Below are 25,065 nucleotides of genomic sequence, written 5' to 3' on the forward strand. Positions count from 1 at the left end.
AGCTTGCAGATGCAGCAGCAGAAACCTCAGCCCTCTCTGCTGCAGGCTCTGGATGCAGGTTTGGTGGTGCAGCTGCAGGCCCTGACTGCACAGCTCACTGCAGCCGCAGCAGCCAACACGCTCAACCCGCTGGAACAGAGAGTTTCCTCATTTAACAAGGTGGGAAACTATTTATGAGCACTACTGGCTGAAGTGGTCTAATCCTTGCATAACACTCATTATTTTTCTATTGTTGTAGAAGCTCTTGGGTCAGTTCGATTTTGGGAATGAGTCAGAACACAGCGAGGATTCTAAGAAAGATGCTACATCATCTCAGTTGTATGTTTTTTTTGTATGCTACTTTCAAGAAAAGCTGTTCCCTGTTGTTATTTTAAGACATGTTCTTACTGTCTCTTTCAGACCTGTGGTGCCAGAATCCATCAATAGCTCAATATTTCATCAGCTGGCTGAGCATCTTCAGCAGCAGAACCTTGAGCAGTTTCAGAAACAGCTAATGGAGCACCAGCAACATCAACAGAAGGTACATAGAACTGTGATTCTTTCTTTGTGTGTCTTTCTCGTACCTTGAAATATATTAATGTGCCTTGTTATTTTTGACAGTCCATGACCATGGAGGGCCAGGATAGCATCTTCGGTCCTGAAAATTCTGCCCCTTCTGGCCAAAACAGCGCCCCACCACAGATCCCAGAACAAGAAGTAAAAATGGATGACTCCATTGATAACCAGCAACAGGTATGATCAGATATCACTTAAGTTGGGAGGATAAAACTGTGTTAGAAGTCATGTATTGGCAATAGGTGGACGAAATCGCTACCTTTTGTTAGATGTCATATTCACTGGTTAATAATAATTAATTGACCCTTTTACAAACAGCTTAATTGACATGCAATCTGACCAATCATAACACCGAACCTTCTTTCTTCTGCAATGAATTTTTCACTGCTTGAGAACACGTGTTGTGTGAGTAGGGTTGGGTACCGTTAACATTTTAACCAGTACTGTACCAATATCGGCACCTGAAATTCGGTGCCGGTACCCAATGATACCTTTTTTACTGTAATTTGTTTAATGGCTAAAACATTTATTTCAGTGAAAAAATAAGTCCAAAACTCTCAATTTAAACATTTTGAACAATAGGGCCCTATTGAGTTCTGTACCCAGCCCTCAGTGTGAGAGTGGCATTTTTGTCAGACATGGCAGCAGTAACTAAGGAGAGCTAGTTTTTGCGACACATCAATTAAAACGCAAGGTTCACTTTAGAGATGCTCCGATCAGCATTTTTGGGGCCGATCACCGATTACTGATCACCAAGATCATGATCTGCCGATTGCCGATCACTGCCGATCACAAAATGGCAGGGGAATGGGAATCTTTGATCTATAATCTAGCAGAGTTTGCACCATTTGTAGAAATAAAACTAACTCTAAATTAACTATATTGAAAAAAAAAAACCTCTAGAAATAGGCTACAGTCAAGATCTTGAAGAACCACCAAGTTAGGGTTGGAGACGATAGTATCGTATATCGCCAGTTGCTGATGCCTTCCCTGCTGAAAAAAACAGCATATGCTGGTTAGGTATGTTTTGGTGCTGGGATGCTGGTTTCAGCTGGTTTATGCTGGTCTATGCTGGTCATGTTGCTGGTCAAGGACCAGCATTAACCAGCCAAAGAACCAGCATGGACCAGCATAAACCAGCTAAAACCAGCATCCCAGCACCAAAACATACCTAAGCAGCATATGCTGTTTTTTTTCACCAGGGTTTGACGATAGCAAGACGATTATTATTATTATCCGTCAAAAAGGCGCCTAACTTTAGCGATGCAGTGCAGAGAGTCGGTTCTAGGATGCTTCAGAAACTTGTCGTGATATAAACACACGCATAGAGTGGCCACGTCGCCTTAACGCGCCGCATGGGGAAGAGATCTATTTATATTAAAGTGCACCTCGCACTAGACTAGGCTATGTTCTTTGATCTTGAAAATGTTATTTGCTTGTTATTTGTAGCTGTTTTTTAAGATGATGTAAGGATTATTATTATCCAGCATTGCAGTCATTAGGATAAAGGTAGTAAAATGTGGTTTAGGCTGAATTAAATATGATATATCAGAATCTGTCTGTATATAGGAAACATAAACATTCACCTCAGTAACATCTATATGCGTTCATTAGAATTACGATGCGATAAAATGGCGCTAAACATACGCACGTGAATTACACGCGCACCGTTTCTCCTCATTCTATATGGACTGAACTACAACATGAACTGATGACAACAATCAGACATACAGCGGTAACATTATTGCAATATGACGGGTATAGAAAGATACATTCATTTACATTCAAGCACGCACATTCACCACTCAGAATGAAACCGAAAGTATACTTTAACTTCTCCGGCAAAACTACAGTCAGCGCTCTGTACACGCACAACTTAGTCACATGCCCAATCACAAGACTACCCTTACAAAACTAATAAATAATTTAGTACTCATGTTGCATGTTGCCACTGGTAAGCTCCGCTCTGCTGTTGTTTACCTGTGCGCCGTGCATGCACGTGTGAAAAAGTTGCGCGAGTAATTTACATCAAGTGATCGGCTTTTTTGATCGGCGCTTTTGGGGTTTGCCGATCAAGTTATTTTTAGCCAATATCGGCCGATCATGATCGGTTGCCGATCAATCGGAGCATCACTAGTTCACTTGTTTATTTTGCAGGATATGGATATTGATGAGGGACAGGATACTGTAGATGAGGAGCTTTTTGAGGCTGAGGAGAAGAAAACCAGCAGCACCCGTTCAAGGACACGCTCAAGATCTCGGTCCAGGTTGGTGAAGCAAAATGTTTGTCTTATTTCCATTTTTCAGATGCAAGTGAAGAGCTCTCATGTAAAAACCTCTGATCTCTCCAGGTCACCTAAGAGAAGGAGGTCAAGGTCTCGCTCAGGTTCTCGGAAGCGCAAACACAGGAAGAGATCACGGTCTCGCTCAAGGGACAGAAAGAGGAAGTCTTCACGTTCTTATTCCAGTGAGCGACGAGCACGGGAAAGAGAAAAGGAACGGCAGAAAAAAGGACTTCCTCCTATTCGCTCAAGGGTTCTAAGTGGTAAGATTATAGAAGTCGACCTTTGCTTTCTTAATTTATATGGGTAACATTTCAGAAATTAAGTCACATCAGCCATGTTTTAGAGGTTAAGTTGACAAACAAAACAAGTTGACAAATTGTATAATTACTATATTATAATTAAAGGAACACTCCACTTTTTTTGGAAATAGGCTCATTCTCCAACTCCCCCCGAGTTAATAAGTTGATTTTTACCGTTTTGAAATCCATTCAGCCGTTCCCCTATTCTGGCGATATCACTTTTAGCATAGCTTAGCATAAATCATTGAATCCTATTAGACCAGTAGCATCACGTTCAAAAATGACCAACGAGTTTCCATATTTGTCCTATTTAAAACTTGACTCTTCTGTAGTTATATCGTGTACTTAGACCAGCGGAAATTTAAAGCAGCGGTTTTCTAGGCTGATAATATTAGGAACTACACTCCCATTCCGGCGTAATAGTCAAGGAAGTTTGCTGCCGTAACATGGCCGAAGCAGGCGCAGTAATACCACACAGCACATGTGCAAATGTTTACTTCCGTCAACATATCCAACGTGCATGCACAGCACAGACAGCGTTCCTCGCCATGGAGACATTTGTGAGAGACGATTTAGAAGATATTTACTTTGGTGCAGATCCTGAACCGTATCAATTTGAACCAGAATTCACTGAAGCTAAGGTTTTGGTACGCGAAAGACAAGAAAGTGTGTCTGAACTGCCTTGGACAGAAGGGATGAGGAGAGCAGATTCGCGCTGGTGGGGCTTGCCAACCCATGCCAACTAAAAGTGAGTGCCTGTGTTGTCGTGAGTGGGACCAGGTATTGCCATCGATGGCAAGGGTGGATCTACCTGATGAGGAAGTGGCATGTCCGGCAACATCCGAGGACTTGGATGCAATGCTGCATCCTGCAGTAGTAGATTTTTTTCCGGTTTGACAAAATAAACTAGAAAAAACGTCACACGCCGAGTGGACCTAATGGCCAGCTGTCGCAAGAGTAAGTTATTCCTGCAACCACTACATTATATAATATAAAGATTTTAAATGCATACTGTCAGTTTGCATTTTCAGGCTTAGATTCATGATGTACACTTTTACTCAAAACTGACTTTAAAACACCACCGACTGTTCGCAATAACTTTCTTTTGCAATCACACATGGAATTTGGTCATAGCAAATACTAAGCCAACTGTTCGCCCAAACCTAGTCGTCAGGGGTTGCATTTCACAGGTAACGTTAGCAATTAATCATGTTTCACTTACAGCCGTGGGCGATGCTCCTTGTTGTCCTGTCTGTAACGTTAGTTTGAAGATTGTTGGGATCGCAGTGTCCTTTAGACGCCGTGCTGTAGTACCGGTAAAACTATCCAAATAGTCATCTGGTTCAAAATCCTCGGAGCAAACACGCCATTTCTTGATCGTTTCTAACGGTGTTTTGAGATCCATGTTCAGAGCAGCCAGCCATTGATTCATTAGTCGAAATTTTCGTGGGAATTCTATGAAAGATGGTAGTAGATTACGTCTTCGACTTACTATCACAGCCCCTTACAATGCACATAACCATAGCTAATCACACACCGGTAAATCCAGCCACTAACAATTTACCAGCTGCAACTCTGACAGCTGCAACAACCGGAATTACACAAACTTAGCACCGGTCACATTGGAAGTTACCTAGCTGGGATCTAATTTCAGGCGCTGTGTGATATTAATGCGCCTGCTTCGGCCATGTTACGGCAGCAAACTTCCTTGACTATTACGCCGGAATGGGAGTGTAGTTCCTAATATTATCAGCCTAGAAAACCGCTGCTTTAAATTTCCGCTGGTCTTAGTACACGATATAACTACAGAAGAGTCAAGTTTTAAATAGGACAAATATGGAAACTCGTTGGTCATTTTTGAACGCGATGCTACTGGTCTAATAGGATTCAATGATTTATGCTAAGCTATGCTAAAAGTGATATCGCCAGAATAGGGGAACGGCTGAATGGATTTCAAAACGGTAAAAATCAACTTATTAATTCGGGGGGAGTTGGAGAATGAGCCTATTTCCAAAAAAAGTGGAGTGTTCCTTTAAAGAAAAGTCCTATGAAATGTAATTATGTGCTACGGATGAGACAGTTAATGTTTGCATTAAATCATGTTAATTTGAATGGGAAAATCACAAACCTCCACATTTACTGACTGACTATTGCTTTGGCCTATGAGCTTAAAGGTCCCATATTGTCAAAATCGAAATTTCCTGGCTTTTTTCATAACTTAGGTCTAGGGGCTATGTAACTACCATATGAGTTTCAAAACAGTCAATCCACAGTAAACTGCACACAGCCTGCTTAAAGTAGCTCTTCATTTTCACGAGCCGCTGTGACTTTCCAAAGATGTGACGTCCGATCTACTCAGTCACCGCCTTCAGTCACCACCCCGAGCACCAATCACATCCTCCTTTTGTCAAACCCAGACAATATCGTGTCCATAACATTGCTAAGCAACAACAACATTAAAACAAGTCGAGAAAACCCTGTTCAGTCGATAGATGTCGAAACTACATCATTGCACAGGCTTCAGAACAACGTGAATATAAGAGACCACTGGCATGTCAACTTCAGCCTCTTTCACACAGCGATTCCGGTAAATACACAGATAATGTGTCCCATGATTTGTTCCGGAGTTGTTTTATTTGGTTCACAGTTGTTTTCCGGAATCTGTGCGTGCTTTACACACAACCCATAAAGACGTGACGTTTGGATGTGAGATGTAATGCGACACGTACGTTTCACTAAACTGAAACTAACCTGAACAAACTGTGCTTCAGCGCTGATAGTGAGGAGCTGGCTCTGCCCGATCGCCGCTTCATTCCACTTTGCACATATTTTTTCGTTGTGAAGAGTCGCATGATAACGTGCATCATCACTACAACACTGCCTTTATGGTTCTGGCTTTTGTTCACACAGCGCTCGTTCCCGTAATTTTCCAGAATCAGCGCGCATTGTGAAAGGGGCTTTACTAAAGCAACAGTTATGTAGCTTACTGCATTCGGTGTTTGAAAAAGAAAAAACATTAATGATCATTCTGAAATATCCTGTTGAGTATCAGCAGGCTAGGCTCTCTCTATTGCTCTGGGCTCGGCTAAAGCATACATGACCGTAGTTAACTGTGGTTGGCCTGGCTGTGCGTCACTCAGAAAACAACAGGCCAATCAGAAGAGAGGCTCATGAATATTAATTAGATGGGCCAAAATCGACCTGTTTTTGACAGAGCTCCTAAAAAAGGAGCTGTAAAAATATATTGAGATGGATTTTGGCACTTATACCGCAAATATATATTCTTAAGGACATCAACAACTAAAATAAACCTCCAGAAATGTGTACAATATGGGACCTTTAAAAAGATAAAGCATTACATGTACTGTGCCAGTTGGTCCGTTGTTCTGTCAGGTCAGTTGACAGGACTGTTTCTTGAACTTAGGCAAGTGATGTATTGGCATTGAAATTTTTATATTCGTTGATCCACGAAAGTGCATAAACTTGCAGAGTTCTTGCAAATGTCTTCTTTCATAAATTAATGTATTTTTTAGGGCTGTCAAAAATAACGCGTTAACTGCGTTAATTATTTTGTTGTTGTTAATTACGTCAAATTTTTTAACGCATTTAACGCATGCGCAGTGTGACGAATTATTTGTCAGGTTTTGGGAGCTAGAGGCGAGATGGAGCAAGGTGAGCCTATGGACGGATTCAAATATAAAAAGAATGATGATGGTACAGTTAACAAGTACAAGCCTGGGCGACAGCCCCTCTGCAACTGGAGTGGTTAGCCAAGCTTAGGCCCGGTTCTACTGGGGTAGACGGTGCTATATAGCCTACCCTCAAACGAAAGCAAAGCAATTGAAGATCTGACAAACAATCCAAAGTTGTTAATCTCCTGACTAAGTGTAGATGCGATGTAAATAAAATATTGATTATAACGGAACGTTGTGAGATCTCCATGAACTAGATTTGTGACGCTTTTAGTGATAATAAAGAGCGCTTTGCACTTTCCATGCCATAATCCAATCAGAATTTGTATGAAACTTTCGTTTTTCTTATGTTTTGGGAATTACATCTGTACATCGTACAATTACTTTCATTCGCGAAAGAGCGGTGACTGACACAGTGACAGAGTGGAGAGTGGAAGATACATAAAGCCGCTTTGCAGGTCATCGAGGCACCAGCTCAATCATTTGCATTTTTTCAGTAGAAGCAATTTCAAATTATCCGTCATTTTTGCTCACAAAGGAAAAAGTAATACACCAAAAAACGTTGCAGTGTTAGAAAATAAAGAAAACAAAAATGATGCGCTTTCTGTCGTCTCGTTCTTGAACAGGAGTGTTTAACAAAAATAAAGCTAAATGCATGCCTCACAGACATGATAAACATATCTATAGAAAGCTTTAAATTATTTCTAAACGAAATAAAACAAATCCAAAACAAAAACTTGTTTAATATGTAATCCTTAACGATACATTTCTCTCTCAAGGCGCGTCCAAAAATTTGATTTCAGGATCTTTGCGACATTGACTCACATTGAATACACTTTATTAATAAATAATTCAGATATGTCCTTACTCTTTCCCCGACACATTTATTATTTATTTTTGCCGGTATTTTGTGGCAAGTTTCAGCCTACTGCGTGCGATTGAACGTGGATCTCTTCCAGTTGCGCCATCCGAGCCGTTATCCGTTATCGAAAGTAAAAGCGAAAGTCTTGTGCTGTTTCCACCAGCGCGACATAATTGATGGATGTCTAAAATATAAAAAATAAGGAGTAGCCTAAAACAGGCTCGATGCGGGCCCTGACATAATATGAAGATATGGAAATTATGTATCTGTCTCCTGTTATTTATATTTTGGTATGCATTTCAGACAAAAAAAAAATTGTTAGGATTCAGGTGTCAAATAGTGATTAATCATGATTAATCCACTGAAAAGTCTGATTAATCTGATTAAAAATTTTAATCATTTGACAGCCCTAGTATTTTTCAAAACCGTAATACAAGTTGATTTCTATATACATTTTATTTATTGTATTTATTTTTTTAATGGTAAAGTATCATGTCAGTTACCTCTTATTTCTTTCTACCTCTTTCAGTTTGCAGCACGACTCTGTGGGTCGGCCAAGTGGACAAGAAAGCCACCCAACAAGATCTTACTAACCTCTTTGAAGAGTTTGGCCAGATTGAATCTATCAATGTGAGTTGAGTTTCTGTAAGCTTGAGCACTTGAATGCTCTTTAAATGAGTTTATTTTTTTTAATTAGATTGGCTATACCATCTAGCCAAGTTTAATTAGGAATACCCTAAAACGGGAAGTATTTTAGGATGGCTCAGTAGGTCTTCAGTGTTGTTTTTTAATGGAGTTAGTGAACCTGGAAACTAAAGCTTTCACTGCATTAGACTGAATTTGATATGTTTTTTTCCTAGATGATTCCTCCCAGAGGCTGTGCTTACATCTGTATGGTTCATCGTCAAGATGCATACCGCGCCCTTCAGAAACTGAGCACAGGCTCCTACAAAATTGGTTCAAAGGTCATCAAAGTATGTGTGATGAATATTCACAGGCTTAAAACCTTTACAATGTTTTTTGGGAGGGGAATATGTCTTAAACATGTTGCACTGTTTGCAGATTGCTTGGGCCCTCAATAAAGGGGTGAAACAGGAGTATAAGCAGTTCTGGGATGTGGATCTTGGGGTGACTTACATCCCATGGGAGAAGGTCAAACTGGATGACTTGGATGACTTTGCTGAGGGAGGCATGATTGACCAAGAGACTGTCAACAATGGTGAGAAGATTTTTTTGTCGTTGTTGTTCAGAAGCTGAAGGTTTGATGTGTATTGATGTGTAACTTCATATTTGATCTTATACATGGCACTTTTCCCATTCTTAACATTACTGTGGTTTTTTTTTTTATGATGCAGAATGGGAATCACAAAGAAATACTGAGACTGCCAAAGAGACGCAGAGTCAGGCTGTTACAGTTGAAATCAGTACAGCAAGCAGCACACCCAGTGAGGCCTTTACCCAGCCTGTTACTATGATGCCCATGCAGGTATGATGTTAGCAGCAATTCAGGCCATTCAGGACAAATGGAGCAAAACATGATTAGGTTTCTTATTGTTGAATGTGATGCTAACTGAAGGTTGTTGGTTCAAACCCCACATGGAATGCTACATGAGATAAAACCATGGCATCTTTAAGCAAGGCACTTATTTTAACAAGGACAGCTGAATTAATAATTAATTACTTTACAGCTGAATTAATAAGGAATTACTGTTTACTAATCTGTGGATGGCTTTTTTTGGTTTAGATTCCAGTGGCACAAACAGTCCCTGCTGTTGGCCTTGTTCCTCCATCCTTCCCTGTCACCATGGCTATGCCCCCACCAGGCTTTGGTCCCCCACCACCATTTCTAAGGGCAGGGTTTAATGCCTCACAGCCTCCCCCAGGTACATGGTTCCATCCTAAACATTTAACAATTAAGCTTTCAACTGGATTTAAAAAAATGTATATACATCATTGTGTACATTTCTCATTCACAGGTTTCATGGCCACACCAGGAGTAGGACCGTCAGCAGTTGGAACCAATCTTGCTTCAGTTCAGACCTGTATGTTAACCAGCCTCTGAACCAAGTTATTCTTATTTTGCATAATGTCCTTAAGGTTTAATTGTCAACCTCCTATATGGGCCTTTTACCATTCTATCACCTTTATAGCTTTAGTGCAGCCTTCGTTGCCAACCACTCAAGAGAACAGCAAGGATTCTCCATTTGGAGCCATGATTCCTCCCACCAGTACTATTCCTGGGAGCTTTATTCCATCAGCAATGCCCGGGGCAGGAGTCTTTAACCCTGTGGGAGCACAGCATCAGCAGAGCGGCACAGACAAAGCACCTCAGTCGGTAGACACGATGGAAACAGCTTCTGAGATAACACTACAGGGTAAATGAGTTTCTAAGTACATTTTACATAATTTCAATACAAGTCATATACAACTAGCAAACTGTATGCTATTGTATTTTTCTGTAAAACTCAAGGAGAATTTGAAGAGTCTTGCAGCAATTCAGTGACTTGTAAACTGTATTTTAAGCCTGGTATGATGCATCTGCTTGCTATAATGTAAAGGAGTGATATTTTAGAGCAGTGCTGCTAAATACTGGCCCTGGGGACCCCACGGCTGTGCACATATCTCGCTAATTTGACATACTCAGTTAATTTCATGGAGCCAGAGATTGTCTTATTATTGGGGGATTAGAGGGTCTGTTTTACTTGAGTATTAAGTAATATTTAACTATTTCCTCTAAAAATCTGTTTAGTGAAGCCTCTCCTCCATTGACATCAATTAAAACAAAATGGCCTCTGGTCTCCTTTTCCAAACCGGAAGCGTCTGCATTACACTTTTTTTGGCTAAAGGTTGTGGGTTTGCCTTCTATTGGCTCTCTGAGTATGGAGTTCTCTCCTAACGAGCTGATGATCTGAATCAGGTGTGTTTAATAAGGGGGACATTTAAGGGGGAAATTTGTGTTGCAAAATGTCTGGGTCCCCATGACCAGGATTAAGAACCACTGATTTGGTGGAAAGGAAGATTATCATTAAGCACATTTACATTTACAACAGTATGTTACATTTTGCATTTATCTTTGTACTCTGGGTAAAATATAGCTATTTATTTATTTTTATTTTTTCGTCAGGAATGCAAAATGCTGTGCGCAGTGGAATGGGTCTGCTGGGTATGCACCCTACTGCATCTCTAACTCATCCTCTCTCTGGCCAGAGGATGGCAGGGCTGCTTCCTCTGGAACTACGACCCAACCTGCTCCAGGGACCTGGGGGCCGCTTCCCCTTGCTCATGCAGCCAGGGCTTGCACATCAGCCCAACAGCGTCCTGGATGCTTCACTTCAAGCCCAAGCCCGTGTTCGGGTTCCATTCTCTCAAATGGAGCAGTTCAACCGTGCTGAAGGCCCTTTTGCAAGGGCACCTAATCCCTCGTCTGCTGGTGCTGACAGTCTGGCCAAGGCCGATAATGAGACCCCATCCAGGTCAGATGTCAGTGCCCAGCAAGAAGGAGACCAGGACTATCGCTTTCCACCGCCAGAGAAGCAGAGCACAGGGTTGTTGAAGACCCCTCCTTTGGAGATGCGTACTGAGCCCGTGCCTGCCAGACCACCTTTACTCGAACGACCTCCAAGAACAGTCTTGCAAGCTGAAGGTCGAGAGGGTAGAAGAGAAAATATGTCAGGCGGTTTCAGGGCAGAAAGTCGCTGGGGACCACCCAGGGGGGACTTCGATGAGCGAGACATGAGGGGGATGTCTGGGGGACCTCCAAAGGGTTTCCAGGAGGATCGATCCAACCCTAACTTTCAGAATCGCTTTGAGGGCCGCAGCGGAAGTTCATCAGGACCTGCCTGGAATCGCGGAACCGGGCCTTCTTTTAATGCCAACATGCACCAGGACTACGATGATCGTCGCAGACCTTGGGAAAGGCAGAAGGACCGAGATGACAGGGACATGGACTTCCGGAGCGAAATGAATGGCAATCGTCATAGCCGGGAGCGAGACAGAGAGCGTGAAAGGGAGAGGGACAGGAATCGGGACCGTGATCGTGGCAGAGAGCGGAATCGCGAGAGAGATAGAGAACGGGAGCGTGAAAGGGATAGAGAGAGGGAGAACGAGAAGGACAAAGAGCGGGAACGCTGGACTCCCCTTTCTTCACAACCTCAGCCTCAACCGCTGCTTCCCAAGCCTCAACCGCTGCTCCCTTTGCCGACCCCCTTGGTCGCTCAGCCTCAAGCACAAGAACAAGCGCAAATTAACTCACTGTCTCCACCGGTGTCCCAACACCAGCCTCTTTTGGAACCACAACCAGCAGACGTAGATGCTGAACCGGAACCAGAGGCAACGCCAGAGCTGCAGTCACAGCCCAAGTCACTCAGCCTCCCTGAAGAAACTGCAAGTAGTCAAGAACAGGAGGAAACGTCATGTATCAATGGAACGGAGACAGAGTCAAATCCTCAATTAAACCTTTTGGAACCTGCATCCCAGACCGCTACAGAGCCCTCTCGTAGCCCCTCTCCATCCCTTACCTCCACACCCACCTGCTTCCAGAATGAGCCTTTGAAAGGAGAGAAGACCCCAGAAATGTCTGTTTCCTCATCTGCAGATGCAGACACTGAACTGACTGGGCCAAAGGTGAACGCTGAGACTGAACCTGAGCTAGAGAAAACAGACACTGAGGAAACATAATCATCACTCAGTAGGTAAAGATCATTTTGTATAGTCATCTCTGTAATCGTTTTGAAAGCTCTCACAGGACCCACTCAGTTCGCTAGATTATAGCAGACATCTTAACGAATGATTCTTGCCTCTCAAGCTTCAAATGTATATGCATTCTAGGTGGCTCACACTAGAGGATCTAAATGGTAGGTGGGATTTTAATATTTTATTTTATTTCCTGTTTTTAGTTTTTTAATGCAGCCCCATTGTTTTAACTAGGTCTTTTTTTTTTCATGATGCTTGCCAAAATATTATGTAGCCTAATTGTAAATGCAGGAGAAAAAGAGGTTTGACCTTCCTATGGAAGAGTGTAAGGATTCTGGCTGTCTCCTTTGGATTGATTGCTTTACTTGAAAACAGCACTGGCTTGTTTCGTCTTTTCTTTTCAAAACTGCAGCTGCAAAGTTTGAAATGAATGCTTCTGTGGTGTCCAATGCTTCTTGTCTCTAAAGCAGAATATACGTACATCAAATACAGTGAGAACAGTAATGCGTTTTAGTTGCTTTGAAAAGGAACCTTTACAAAAAAAAAAAAAAAAAAATTAAACTACGATGTATTATCCCAATATTAAATGTCTGTGATTTTTCTTCATCAAACTTCCATGGAAATACAAGAGCTCAGAAAAGGCGGTCAAAGGAAATATGGATGTTGAGTGCAATCTGTTTTAGTTTCAAATAAACATGCTCTGATTGTTAAAAAAAATTTTAGGACTGTGTTTTGTATTGAGAAGAGAAACCATCTGCACACAAACCATTAAAGCCATGAGCCAAGTGATAATGGCCCAAGTGTCATGGATGGGATGATATGTTTATGGTTGTAAACTGATCTAAACTTTGGGCAGCCACCACATGTTTGTCTGTGTGCTGTTAGGTTTGCATTTAGAACTCTCCTCTGACTCCCTTTTATACAACAGAGCAACTTTGAGTACCGCAATAAGTCTGTAATGCATTGGAAATATGTCATACACATACGTTTTGATACAGCTCCACTTGTTTTGCACTCACACACCAAATATATACTGCTAGTGTTCAGTCACACAAAGCAGTTAACTCACACATAAATGCTATCCTCTTAAAATGTTAACCACCTTTATTTTCTCTAAAATTGAGTATTGTAGTCTGTTGCAGTTACTTAGTCATTTATTTACTGGAATGAACAAAAAAAATAGGAAGAAAATTTGAGTGTTTCATTGTGAATATACTGACTAATTAAATTATGCCTGCTTCTAAAGTTTATTCCAACAGTGTATTGCATGTAGGCCTAATTTTATATAAAAAGTGGTGTCCAATTCACCAATCACTTTTTTTTTTTAATTGTAAGAATCAGTCGGTTCACACAATCACACATTGAATTTTTTTTTTTTTTTTTTTTTTAATTGTATAAATTAAATGTTTTAAATTAATTAAAATTAACAGATAACATTACTTTCCCAGGGTATCTTAATTACTGACTGCTTGATTGTCATTGCAGTTCTGGAGTAGAAATTTGGTATTTAAAAGAAAAATAAATATTAAAATTGTTAAAGTATGTAGTCCACACAGGCCCAGTTGTAAGCAGATGTCCTTTTTGTTTTCAGTTTGGGAGTAACAGGAAGGTAGGTGACATGTTGGAATATGTTCATTTTGTACCAAGCAGACAGAAATGCTTTAACAAAACTGTGGTAAATGGATGGCAATGCAATTAACATCTTAAATAGGCCTAGTTCATGATTTAAACCTTAAAGGGTTAGTTAAAATATTAATATATTGCATCAAGTTAGATTTTAAATATTATTTGTCTATCCATTAAAAAACATGCAACCAAAATTTTCACGCTTTAAAAAGATGTCGTACAAGTAATTCATTTAAATAGAGCGGTTTAATCCAAGTCTGTTGAAGAGATGACAAACATCATTGGTGTTTACTGATATGTGTTTATATGTCAAAAGGCCAGATTAAATCTTTAAATCATATAAACAGATAATTTCTCTTCAAAACAATAAAACACTCTAGTCTTATGAATAACTTTTATGCAGCTTTTATGTATTTATGACATTTCTGATGTGGAAAAAAAGTAACTTTTTAATTATCAACATAATTTTTGAAGTACAAAGTTGCTCCAACTGCTGTGATTTATAATTATCCACAATTCCTATATGGTTTAGTAGGCAAAAGCATTGTGTAAAATTAGTAATCTGTCCAAATTTGTAGTATTTGTTAACTCTCAATAACCCAAATATAGCAAATCATTTATTTAACCTTTAAAATGTGGTTGTAGAAGGCCTCTAATGCAGAACTAAATGATTTTTAATTTTTTTTTTATGGAAATGTAATATTGCAACGTTGGGCTCTTGGGTAGCAGAATTTCAGTGTCTGAACAAATGTAGAGGAGTAAAGGTTCATTTGCAGGGTGTAATGCTTCTGTAACCTTATATCAGTGACCTATATGAATATATGCAGTAATAATCACACAATAATGATACCATAAGTCATATTTTTATGAAAAAATTATTTATAAAAATATATGCTCGTATTACATTTACAGAACCTGATGAACTAAATGAAAACTTTCATCACTTGACATTAGAACTTTAATCGTGCATGTAGAACTTTCATAACTTGTATCAGAGTCCATCTCAAAGTCACTATTCCCATGTTGACGAAATACATCACATGATCTTTCCTGGCTGATGACATTCTGAAATAGTAAAGTAAAAAAAAAAAAAAAACACTGATTAGTTTCTATGCTAAATAATATCAATGCAAATCAAACTTGCACATTTCAAAGAATTCACTGGTTCCACAGAATTCACACATTTCATAAAATTCACACAATACTGTCTGATGGCTTATTGTATCCTTTACTTACAGTAATAGCACTGATACCCCCACATTTTAGAACATTATCACCTGTCCCTCATGCAGCAGACAGACATTTGCGCAAACAAGCAAATCCCAGAAAAAAACAACACGACCAGTTAAGTATATTTTATACATAAGATACAGATAGTTAAAAATATTGCTACACAAATACTTATTTAATAATCATCAAATTTTGATTTAAACTCAAAATGGTAACAAATAAGACATTTAAAACGTGTAAACAGTATGTTCAAAAACAGTATGTTTCTACTAGTTTTTTTCCACCACACAGAACAGGTGAGAAGCATAAATCATCTATGTAATGTGCAAGGTGCACAGGCAAAATTTGCCACCCCTTTAAACCAATGTTGCAAAATTACAACAATGACAAAAGCTCAACCCCCCAAAAAAACTAATAAAAAAAACGTAATATCTACTAGACCCAGACACATTACTAATCGCAGAAAAAAACATTTTAGACATTTTACTTGAATATTCAGTCACGAAAAACAAGATGATCTGCTTTAAGGGAAGTTTGCAGGTTATGTGACTTCATGTCCACGTAAATAGACCTATTTTTAAAGTCTAGCATCTAGTTGCCAATACGACCTATTAATTGTGTAAATGTGATCTTGATGAAAAAATCATCATGAGCAGGTTTTTTTTTTTTTTTTTTTTTTTTTTGTCACGCTAAAAATGTTTTATTATAAATAATACATCCGTGGGTCTTACAGCTCCAGGACATGATTCATACTGTAGATTGTGGTGAAACACAATGCCAGTATTGCAGCTAGACTGCATTCATTATACATGCATGCATACTTACAGAACATTTACAGAACAAAGTGAGTCTTGTCAAATGTAGTAACTACTATGACAGTATGCAATTTTGGATACAGCAATAGTATTTTATTTGACAACAAATCTATAAGCCAATATCAATGTCATCTCATGATTCATGAGACTTTTACCAGTGCACTATTAATTATTTTCATAGTGCTCCTGGACATGTATGTCAGCAAGCGTACTTCTGGTTTATAACCTGGCAGTTTGAAGGTGCTGGTTATCCAGCCATCTGCTCCTGGCATAGATACTGGAGGGGGAGGCTGTCTTATTAGCTCTAGAAAATCACTGAGGCTAAAAGATGTTTAATCAGCAGAAATCTCTGATGCATGGAGGTCCTATTAAGAATCATATACAAACAAGCATTACCACTCCATGACCTATTGATTAAAAACTATGGACCTAAGATAACAGCATGAAAAATGAAAGGTAATGGATGCACTGAATAATACATGTAAAGCCCAACATGAAATAATTGTCAGAAAAAGCATTTTTAGGTAGTTTATTAAACCTTTAGACAAAATCTAAAACATCTGTTATATTTGATGGATCAGGCTTCGATGACACAATAAATAAATGCATTTATGACTCAAACTGAGCATAAATATGTAATTGGTGTAGTAGCTGATATACGGCTAAAATATCGGGGAAAAAATATATTAGACTACTTGCGTAAAATTCATATAGATAGATACCAGTGGTAAGATATTTAAATGCTTAATTTTGTGACCAAAGGTCTGTAGTTTTTGAGGGCAAAACAGAAAATGCAATGCAATGATGGTTAAGATGTACAAATAAACATTTCTCTAAAGCCTGATTTATCATATTTCATACATTTTAGCATGATTCTTTGAGGGGAAAAAAAAAAAAAAAAGTTACCCAAGTTGCCTCAGGCCAGTAAGTGAAAAATATTACAACATAAAATGTATTAAATCAATAAAGATTTAACAGCAAAAAGACATATTTACCACAACCTGAAGGGAAACATTTCTAGAATTATGCTTAAAGGCCTATGCTAAAAAAAAGTATGTATGCATCAATTAGATGACGAGGCATTTAGTCGACTTGTGCACAACAGGTTTTTCAGAAGCTGTTTTAAAGGCTCCTCAAATATGATATTGTAGGTTTTAGAGGGATAAGCCAGGCTTTACTGATCCCAATATATACCTTCAGGTAGATTTTAAAAGTTGTATAAATAACTTGTGGAGTGGAGGCAGAGCATGTGAGGAGTGTGAAGAATGCATTCCCAGCCTCTGCTCAATAGGCAGTTCTGTAACCTCTTCAGCTCTCATAAAGGGGCGTCAGCTCAAGTTGGTCTCTGAGGACCAAAGCTCAGACAGCAACTCACTTCTATTTAATGCACAGTGCTTTTATAAGCTGGTGCTTCAAACATTTGCTTTTGATTTTGCTATCTTACAACATCTCACTTAAAACATGCACACTCAAAATGAATGTTTGTAATTGCTGGTAGCATCTTCTAATTTTTAAAACCGAATAGTTGGTCTGTTATTTTATTATAGGAGTCAATTTACTACCTGCATGACATCCTTTAAAAAGCTGCACCAAAATGGTTGAAGAAAGATCCTCCATTAGATCAGTCTCCATTTATTAGATTTTCTCAGTTGTTCACACTAGAACAATTCTCACTTTCCAAAACTATAAACACTGTCCTAACTCTATTAAACTTTTTTTAACTCTAAAACTCTAAACACCATGTATTAAAAAAAAAAAAGTATCACAGTGTCATTATAATGCGAGCACTAGTAACATTCATTCTGTGTTGAGCCCCGATAAGCAAAACAGCCTGAAAAATAAGCCCACAGATGAATTCACTGCTTTTGATTAAGACAGTGCTCAAAATAGACTTTTAAAAAAGTCTTTGGTTTTTCCCTTCTACAAATTAAAATGATAAATTACCTAAAAATAAAGGTTATGTCATCATTTACTCACCCTCAGTCTGTTCCTGTTTGGTTACTCACTTTTTTTTCAAAATATCTTTTGTGTTTAGCAGATTTGGAACAACTTGAAAGCGAGTAAACGATTACAGAGTTTTTATTTTTAGGTTAACAATCCCTCTAAGGCCTTCAAGTCTTATCAGAGACTTAAATTTGTAAAGTCATGAAATAACACTGCAAAAAATGTAGTCTTCCATAGTATTGTCTTGTTATTCACATACAAATATCTAAACAATCTTAAGTCAAGATAAATTTTCTTGAAAATGAATGTACTTTTTTTGAGAAATTAAACAATTAAGTTTATGCTTGAAACAACAACAAATATCAGTGAGTAAGGTGTGAAAAGTTTTTCCTTCGAATTAAGTAGTTTTTCTGTCTTTTAAGGAGATATTGTATTTGTTGTTTTAAACATGAGCTCTCTTGATTTTGATTTGTTTTTCAGAAAACTAACATGATTTTATTAAGACATTTATGCTGGAACAACAAAAAATACTGAGGAAAAACAGCACTTTTTGTAGTGTGATTAGAAGGTAGAGTAAAAGTTATTTCAATTATTCTCATTAAGATTTTTTTTTTTTGTATAATGTATTAAAAATTAATCTGTTGGAAGTTGTATTTTGAAATGTTGCTAACTAATTTTCTGCACCCTTGACATTTACATTTAGAGAACATTGACAGAGTTGTTTTCAATTTGCTCCTTAAAATTTCTTTACTTGGTCTTAAAATCTCAAATTGACTTTCATAAAAACCTGCAGAAATGTTTACAAAAGTACAAGAGAGATGAGGTCAAAAAGGAAGAGGAGGAAAGTCGATCGTACATCAGAATCTGTTTGAGCTGTAGGAGATTACTAGTGAAAATGTTATTGTGAAGTCTTGTATGTGTCATATTAAGGTTAAACTTCCTTGTTTCTCCACCTGCTTGATCACAGTAATATTGCCTGAAATGCAGATGACATTCTTAATTAAAATTATTTAAATTTCACATTCTTTATACAAACTTTGTATAATTTCTTGTATTACTGTAAATGGTTGAATTTTTTTTTTCTTTTAATAATTGCCTACTTAAAAGTTTACCATGTAAAAGTTTAATGATGAATGATTCATCCATGCATTCCTTTTTTAAACATTGAGGTCAAAATCATTATAATGCCACAACTTATCCTGTAATACACTATGAATAACTCCTTTCTGCTGATGTATTCAGTGCTATGCTGCAGTCAAGCTAGTTTATTAGACAAGCAACTTGCTTTTCCTAACCCAGCCTAAGAATGAAATCCCATGAAGTCCAACGCTACATTTTAGTTTCTTGTTCTAAAATGCATTTTATTCAGAAATGTATAAAGACAGAAGGAAGGCCAGTCACAACTTTCTTTTGCCAATGGTATGTTAAATGGCGAAGACACCTTTGGGAAATTTAAAATTTGGTGGCTTTCTCTGTACCTGAATGCACACTTTTAGTGTGTAGTTTAAAGTGTGTAGTTGTGAATTTATATTTTCAGTTAAAAAAAACATGTTATAGTTTTTTGTTTAGGAAATATGTCTGTTAGGGCAACTTGTGTCGGTTCCAAGCTGTGAAAACCACAGCCATGTGAGTGACACAACCGTTGTGACACTCCTCAAAGTAACTGTTATTTTTTTTAGTAGATGCAGAGCATAACCAGTAGATGTCAGACTAGCTCTGCAGGTTACTTAATAGACCTTGGAGGTTTTCTGAGGACAGTCCACTGGCCTTCATGCAGTGCTGTGTTAAACAGTAAAATCTAAAATTCCCAATTTTAAATTGTGATTGGAAAATATAATTTTTTAACCCATTGACTAACGCATCTTATTTCCTTTAAGCTCTCATTGAGGAGCTCTGCAGAGGCCAGGGTTAACCTTTAATTTAATTTCTAACATATATGGTGTGAACTGGCATTTGAAGGTTTCCCAAGGCTATTTTATTGTCATTTTTATTATTATTAAATTCCGTTGTAATTAGCCCCTCCTTAAGCTCTTCTATGATTTTAAGCGCAATGAAAAGTTTCCATGACAAACACCAGTTGGGTGGTTTTATAGGACACCAACTGTTCTAGTCCATCACAGGGCACACTGACTAATGCACTGCCTCAGGCTTTAGCACCTGGTTTTGTGCATAGTGACAAAGTCTTATTGTTTCCTCTAGAGAACTCTTTAGGGTCTTTGTTTGTTTAAAACAGATGTACATGATATCAGCGTTTAGGCTTTCTTGATTTTCTGTTTGAACAAATTCCTTTATTATAACAAACTTGTTTGTAAAAATTAAACACTGTTGCATATACATATACATGCTATAATATTTGCATAAGATAAACATACATAATTGCAAAATGCAGTGATTTGATGCAAAATATTTAATTAAAATTCAAGAAAATTAACCAAATTATACAAAAATATGAAGTTTCTCCATTGGGGAGACTGTCGGTTGATTTCAATGTCTGTCTTGCCATGCAGAGGATATGATCATAGAATAAGGATTATGTCTTAATATATTATTCACCCCTAGCATTTTGTTCTTGAATCTTAACTTGCTCCTAAATAACCTTAATCTTAACTCCGATCAGTTGTTTTAGACTAAATTAATGATGACTTTTAAATCCACAGCATCGACAAGTTAAGAGCAACATTTGGACAAAAATAGTCTTGTGATTTTTAAGTCTTAGTATAGCCTCCCCTGTGGTTACTCCAATCTGGTCCACCAGTTTACCTCATCAGTATTCGCTCACTTAGGTAGATTAATTATTCATGATCATGCTTATTAATGATGGCAAGCATCTGTGGTCCCCTGTGCCCTCCCCCACACAGTGCTAGCCAAACAAGCGGTCAGATTAGAGATTGCAGTTTGAGCTTCAGCGTCATTTAACAAGTCCCTCGATATGGATTCATCAAAGCATGAAATAAGAAAATGAACCCTTTTCCGGTTTGATCCTCTTGTGGTCTGGGACCGGATCTTTAAAGCCCTCTTTGTACTGAAATCTGTGACCTGACATATGGCCTTTGGTCTGTTGGGAGCTCGCCCTGCATGGGATGGAATAAATGCCCAGTTTTGTGTGAATATTTTTGGAATGTTGAAACCCCATTTAGAAGGAGAAAATGTAATTCAAGCTTAATAAATAAGATAATAAATCAAGCTGAATTAGGCCCATTTCATTTTCACAATGTCCTGTATGAGATAGTCCTGTCTGAGTGACAAGGAAGGTAATATTTAATAGCCTTTTAGGCCGTGGTCTCCCAAAAGCTTTAATTTACAACTTACACTTGTCTTTCCTACCAAACAATGTAAGCAGCTATGCAAACATGTTTATATTTAGTTTCTATTTATTTTGATATGAGAAATATTTGCAAAACCCCCCACAATTATCAGCACAATTTTTGAGGGAAAAAAAACAATACCACAATTTTTTTTTTTTTTTAATTTTGAGATGGTAATCAAAAAAATGTCCCACAAGGTGTCTCCTGGAATGCTATTCCAGTATTAAATTCATACTTTAGGAAAAATTCTGTTAAGTAAACCATCCTCAAAGCCAAAAATACTGATATTTACAGTGGGTGCATAATTATTAGCACATTGATATTCTGGTCAAATTTTTTTTTTTTTTCTGAGCACATTTTACCAATTCCAAACTACATCAATCTTAACTATTAATTTTGTATTTAATCATTTATAAGTGATGTATAATTGTCCATGAAGGCTGGAAATGAAAAAAAAACATCTTATATTTAGGTATGCATTTTCATTAGGCATGTTTTCTTTTACAGACAAAATGAGCCAATAAGAGATTTAACTCTAACTGAAAAGTCAAAAATGATTAAATGCCCATGAGAAATATTCAAAACTAATGCAATGCAGAAACTGCAAAGTTAGGGCATGACCATTGGACAGCAAAATATTAATTGGGTCAGCACAGTCCAAAAAAAAAAAAAATGGGTGGAGAAGAAAATACATGGTAACTGCAAAAGAATTAAGAATCAATGTGAAGAATTTGGTGTGAAACCACCAGAAACCGTTTAGTCTCCAGTGCCACCATTTTCCAAAACTGCAACCTACCTGGAGTCTCCAGAAGTACAATGTGTCAGATTCTCAGAGAATTTGATTGGGTAAAAGTTTTTTTTTTTTTTTTTTAAATGGACAGATAAGTTAAGAGTGACTCTGGAAGGACCAGCACCATGTCCTCTAGTACCACTCTTTCCAGAATTTATTTTCAAGAATCTGGCAGTTCGTTTTGGGAGTCCATTTTTAGTCCATCGCATGATAATAGTCATAATAATGGACTCCCAAAACTTACTGACAAATTCTTGAAGATAAAGTGGAATAAGAGGATGGGGTGCTGGTCCTTCAAAAGTCACTCTCAACTTGTTCATAAAGCCTATAAAAAAAAATCATAATTATGCATGAAATGCTTTGAAATATCACTTGTCACTCTCCCAATAATGTCTTAAGATGATATTGAAATGCTTAGTTTTATGATCATAGCTTTGTAGTTGTACCTGTGTACCAACCAAAAGGAAGGAGGTTTTTAGAATCATTTTAAAAGGCCTTTTACTTGCTAAAATTTGATTTTGGAGATCATCTAATCCATGCTCCTTTTTTTTTTTTGGCCTGCCCATGAATTCTAATTTTGTGGCTCATGAAATCTAAGATGTGATCATCCAGATCTTTCTCCCAGCTCTCTCTCTCCTTTGGGAATCCTGCTTGCGTAAAACATGCTACATGAGGAATGCACCAGCTCACACCAATCCGACAATGTGAGAATTGAGTGAGAATGAATGACTGACATCAGGGAGCATAACACGTCTTAACACACACAGTCCCTGCACATTGTTCCGGAGACGTGTGTGTGTGTGTGTGTGTGTGTGTGTGTGTGTGTGTGTGTGTGTGTGTGTGTGTCTATGGACACTAGGTCTCTAATCTGGCTATGTTATTGATCGGGGAAAGACAAAGGGAGGCAACAGTTCATGCATTCATAATCTAGTCTTACACACAGTCAGAGAGCTTTCCCTGGGGGACAGCTGAAAAAATAAGAAACAAGTTTCATCGCAAATAACAGATAGTTTACATGAACATTTATCATACTGACTGTGATAATGCTGAAGCACAGAATGCTGTTTGTTTGATCATATTGCTGATGAAATCTTAGGCAGGGATACACAAGCATCTTTACGCATTAGACCTCCGGTGTTTGAATGGCTGCTTGTTTGGAAGGAATATCCTATTTCTCTGCCGTTCTAAAGAAGACAGTATCTTCCGACTCTATTTATTCTTCTGCACATGTGAAATTGCTTTTTCTCATAAAAACAATGCCAGTCACATTTCCCAGGGTTTGATTTTTTTTTTTTTTTTTAAATATCCAGCATATCGTTCAAATATCCCAAAATTAACCTGCAAACATCAGGCATACTGTTTGGTGTACTGTATTGGCACAACTTTTTAAAACTGTACACATTAAAAAAAATTAACATCTAAATGCATGAAGTGTGAAAGCTGTATTTGAATAATAAAATAAATAAATGTAAAACTGACTTAAAATAAGGAAGCATGTGTATTGCTTATCTATGAATAGTTCACCCAAGGAAGAAATAAAATATGATCATAGCTGTGGATGCACAACTGTTTACTACATGCTACCTAACCTTGCAACATAACCTCTGAGGACATTTAATATGAATGGTTAATAAATGCCTTGCTGCAACTTGGATATATCTAGGTTAACTGGCTTACAATCTATTCTAAGTGCATAAGGGAGTTACATAATCTTCCTTTTATACATATGTATATTAGTCTGCAGAGACTAGGTAATGTGAATCTTATGCATTTTGTTTTGAATCTAGTTTTATACTGAAAGTTTTTTTTAAGGGTAGTTCTCCCAAAATTGAAAATACCGTGGAACATAAAAATAGAAATATCTTAGACTGAAAGTCATGTGGGTCCAATGTTGTTTGGATTTCAACATTCTTCAAAATATATCTTGTTATATCTTCCAGGTTTAATTTAATATGATGACAGAATTTTTAATTTTGGATGAACTTACCCTTTGTCATTTTGCAGGCCAAGATAGATGCTACAAATTAGTGCAGTAATTCTCTTCCATCCATCGTGCTAGAAATGGAAAGTCATATTAAGTGCATTACAGTGTAGGCTGTCTCGATAAGCCTTATTATTTACTGCTCATTTTGGCATATATTGTAAGTATGTCATCAGGGTATTCCATGCACTCACAAAGTTTGCATACTGTGCACAATATAAACTGCAGCAATCAATAAATCAAGGATAGTATTAATACTACTACTTACCTAAATTGAGGTATATATTTTTTTCTTTATTAATTAATAGGAAGTAGCTTTGGTTAGATCTGAATTAAAGATGCCGTTTCAACATGCTAATATGTGCAGTATTATGAATTTTTTTTTACATAATTTATGACCTCAACTTGAACTTTGTGGCTGTTCAGATGTTGTTTGGATTAGAGAGTGGTTTGAGGTTTGCTAAGAGCCCTCACTGAGGGGCCAGAGAAAACCTGAGATCAATTTATCATGTCATTTCAAATGTCTGCATGAAATGAGATTCTTTCTCTCACACAGGCTTTCAACACAAGATGAACACACTATGACCTTACAAACATATTGTGTCTGTTTTAATTTCTTTAATACATCTGTTTCTATTATTCTTTAAATGTATTACAAATACAGTTTATTTATACAGGGGAGACACTGCAGGCAAAAACTGTTTTTTCATGCACCTGTCAAGTTTAAGATTTTGGGCTTTTTGGTTTTTCATAGTGTTTTTTCAGACTAGTGGAAAGAAAGCACCCAAAAGACAATGTTAAGTTTCTTTTATAGCACTTTATCTATTTGTGTCTATAGATTTCAATTACAATACATATTTCTAAAGGCCGTTTTCTCTAAATCATTTTTTTCTCCTACACTGAGCCATAAATTTCCACATCAGTAGCACTTACACACACCAGACTTTAAATTTTTATTCCTGACTATATCCTGAAGGTTTTTACCGGGT

The 25,065-nt window shown here is 37.7% G+C and overlaps 1 protein-coding gene across 1 annotated transcript; it reads left to right on the forward strand.

The window, feature by feature from the left end:
* The first annotated feature begins 6 nt into the window (after positions 1-6).
* LOC141295650 (SR-related and CTD-associated factor 8-like) lies at positions 7-12,972 on the forward strand. The gene is made up of 14 exons (XM_073826899.1): positions 7-159; positions 239-318; positions 400-520; positions 601-732; positions 2,713-2,822; positions 2,907-3,100; positions 8,223-8,323; positions 8,554-8,667; positions 8,756-8,912; positions 9,049-9,179; positions 9,438-9,576; positions 9,670-9,735; positions 9,844-10,068; positions 10,818-12,972. Exons 1-14 carry the CDS (start codon positions 10-12, stop codon positions 12,368-12,370), a joined length of 3,273 nt encoding a protein of 1,090 aa, XP_073683000.1. The 5' UTR covers positions 7-9; the 3' UTR covers positions 12,371-12,972.
* Positions 12,973-25,065: the final 12,093 nt, after the last annotated feature.

The sequence above is a fragment of the Garra rufa genome, chromosome 21 (assembly GCF_049309525.1).
Source record: "Garra rufa chromosome 21, GarRuf1.0, whole genome shotgun sequence".
Taxonomy (NCBI): domain Eukaryota; kingdom Metazoa; phylum Chordata; class Actinopteri; order Cypriniformes; family Cyprinidae; genus Garra; species Garra rufa.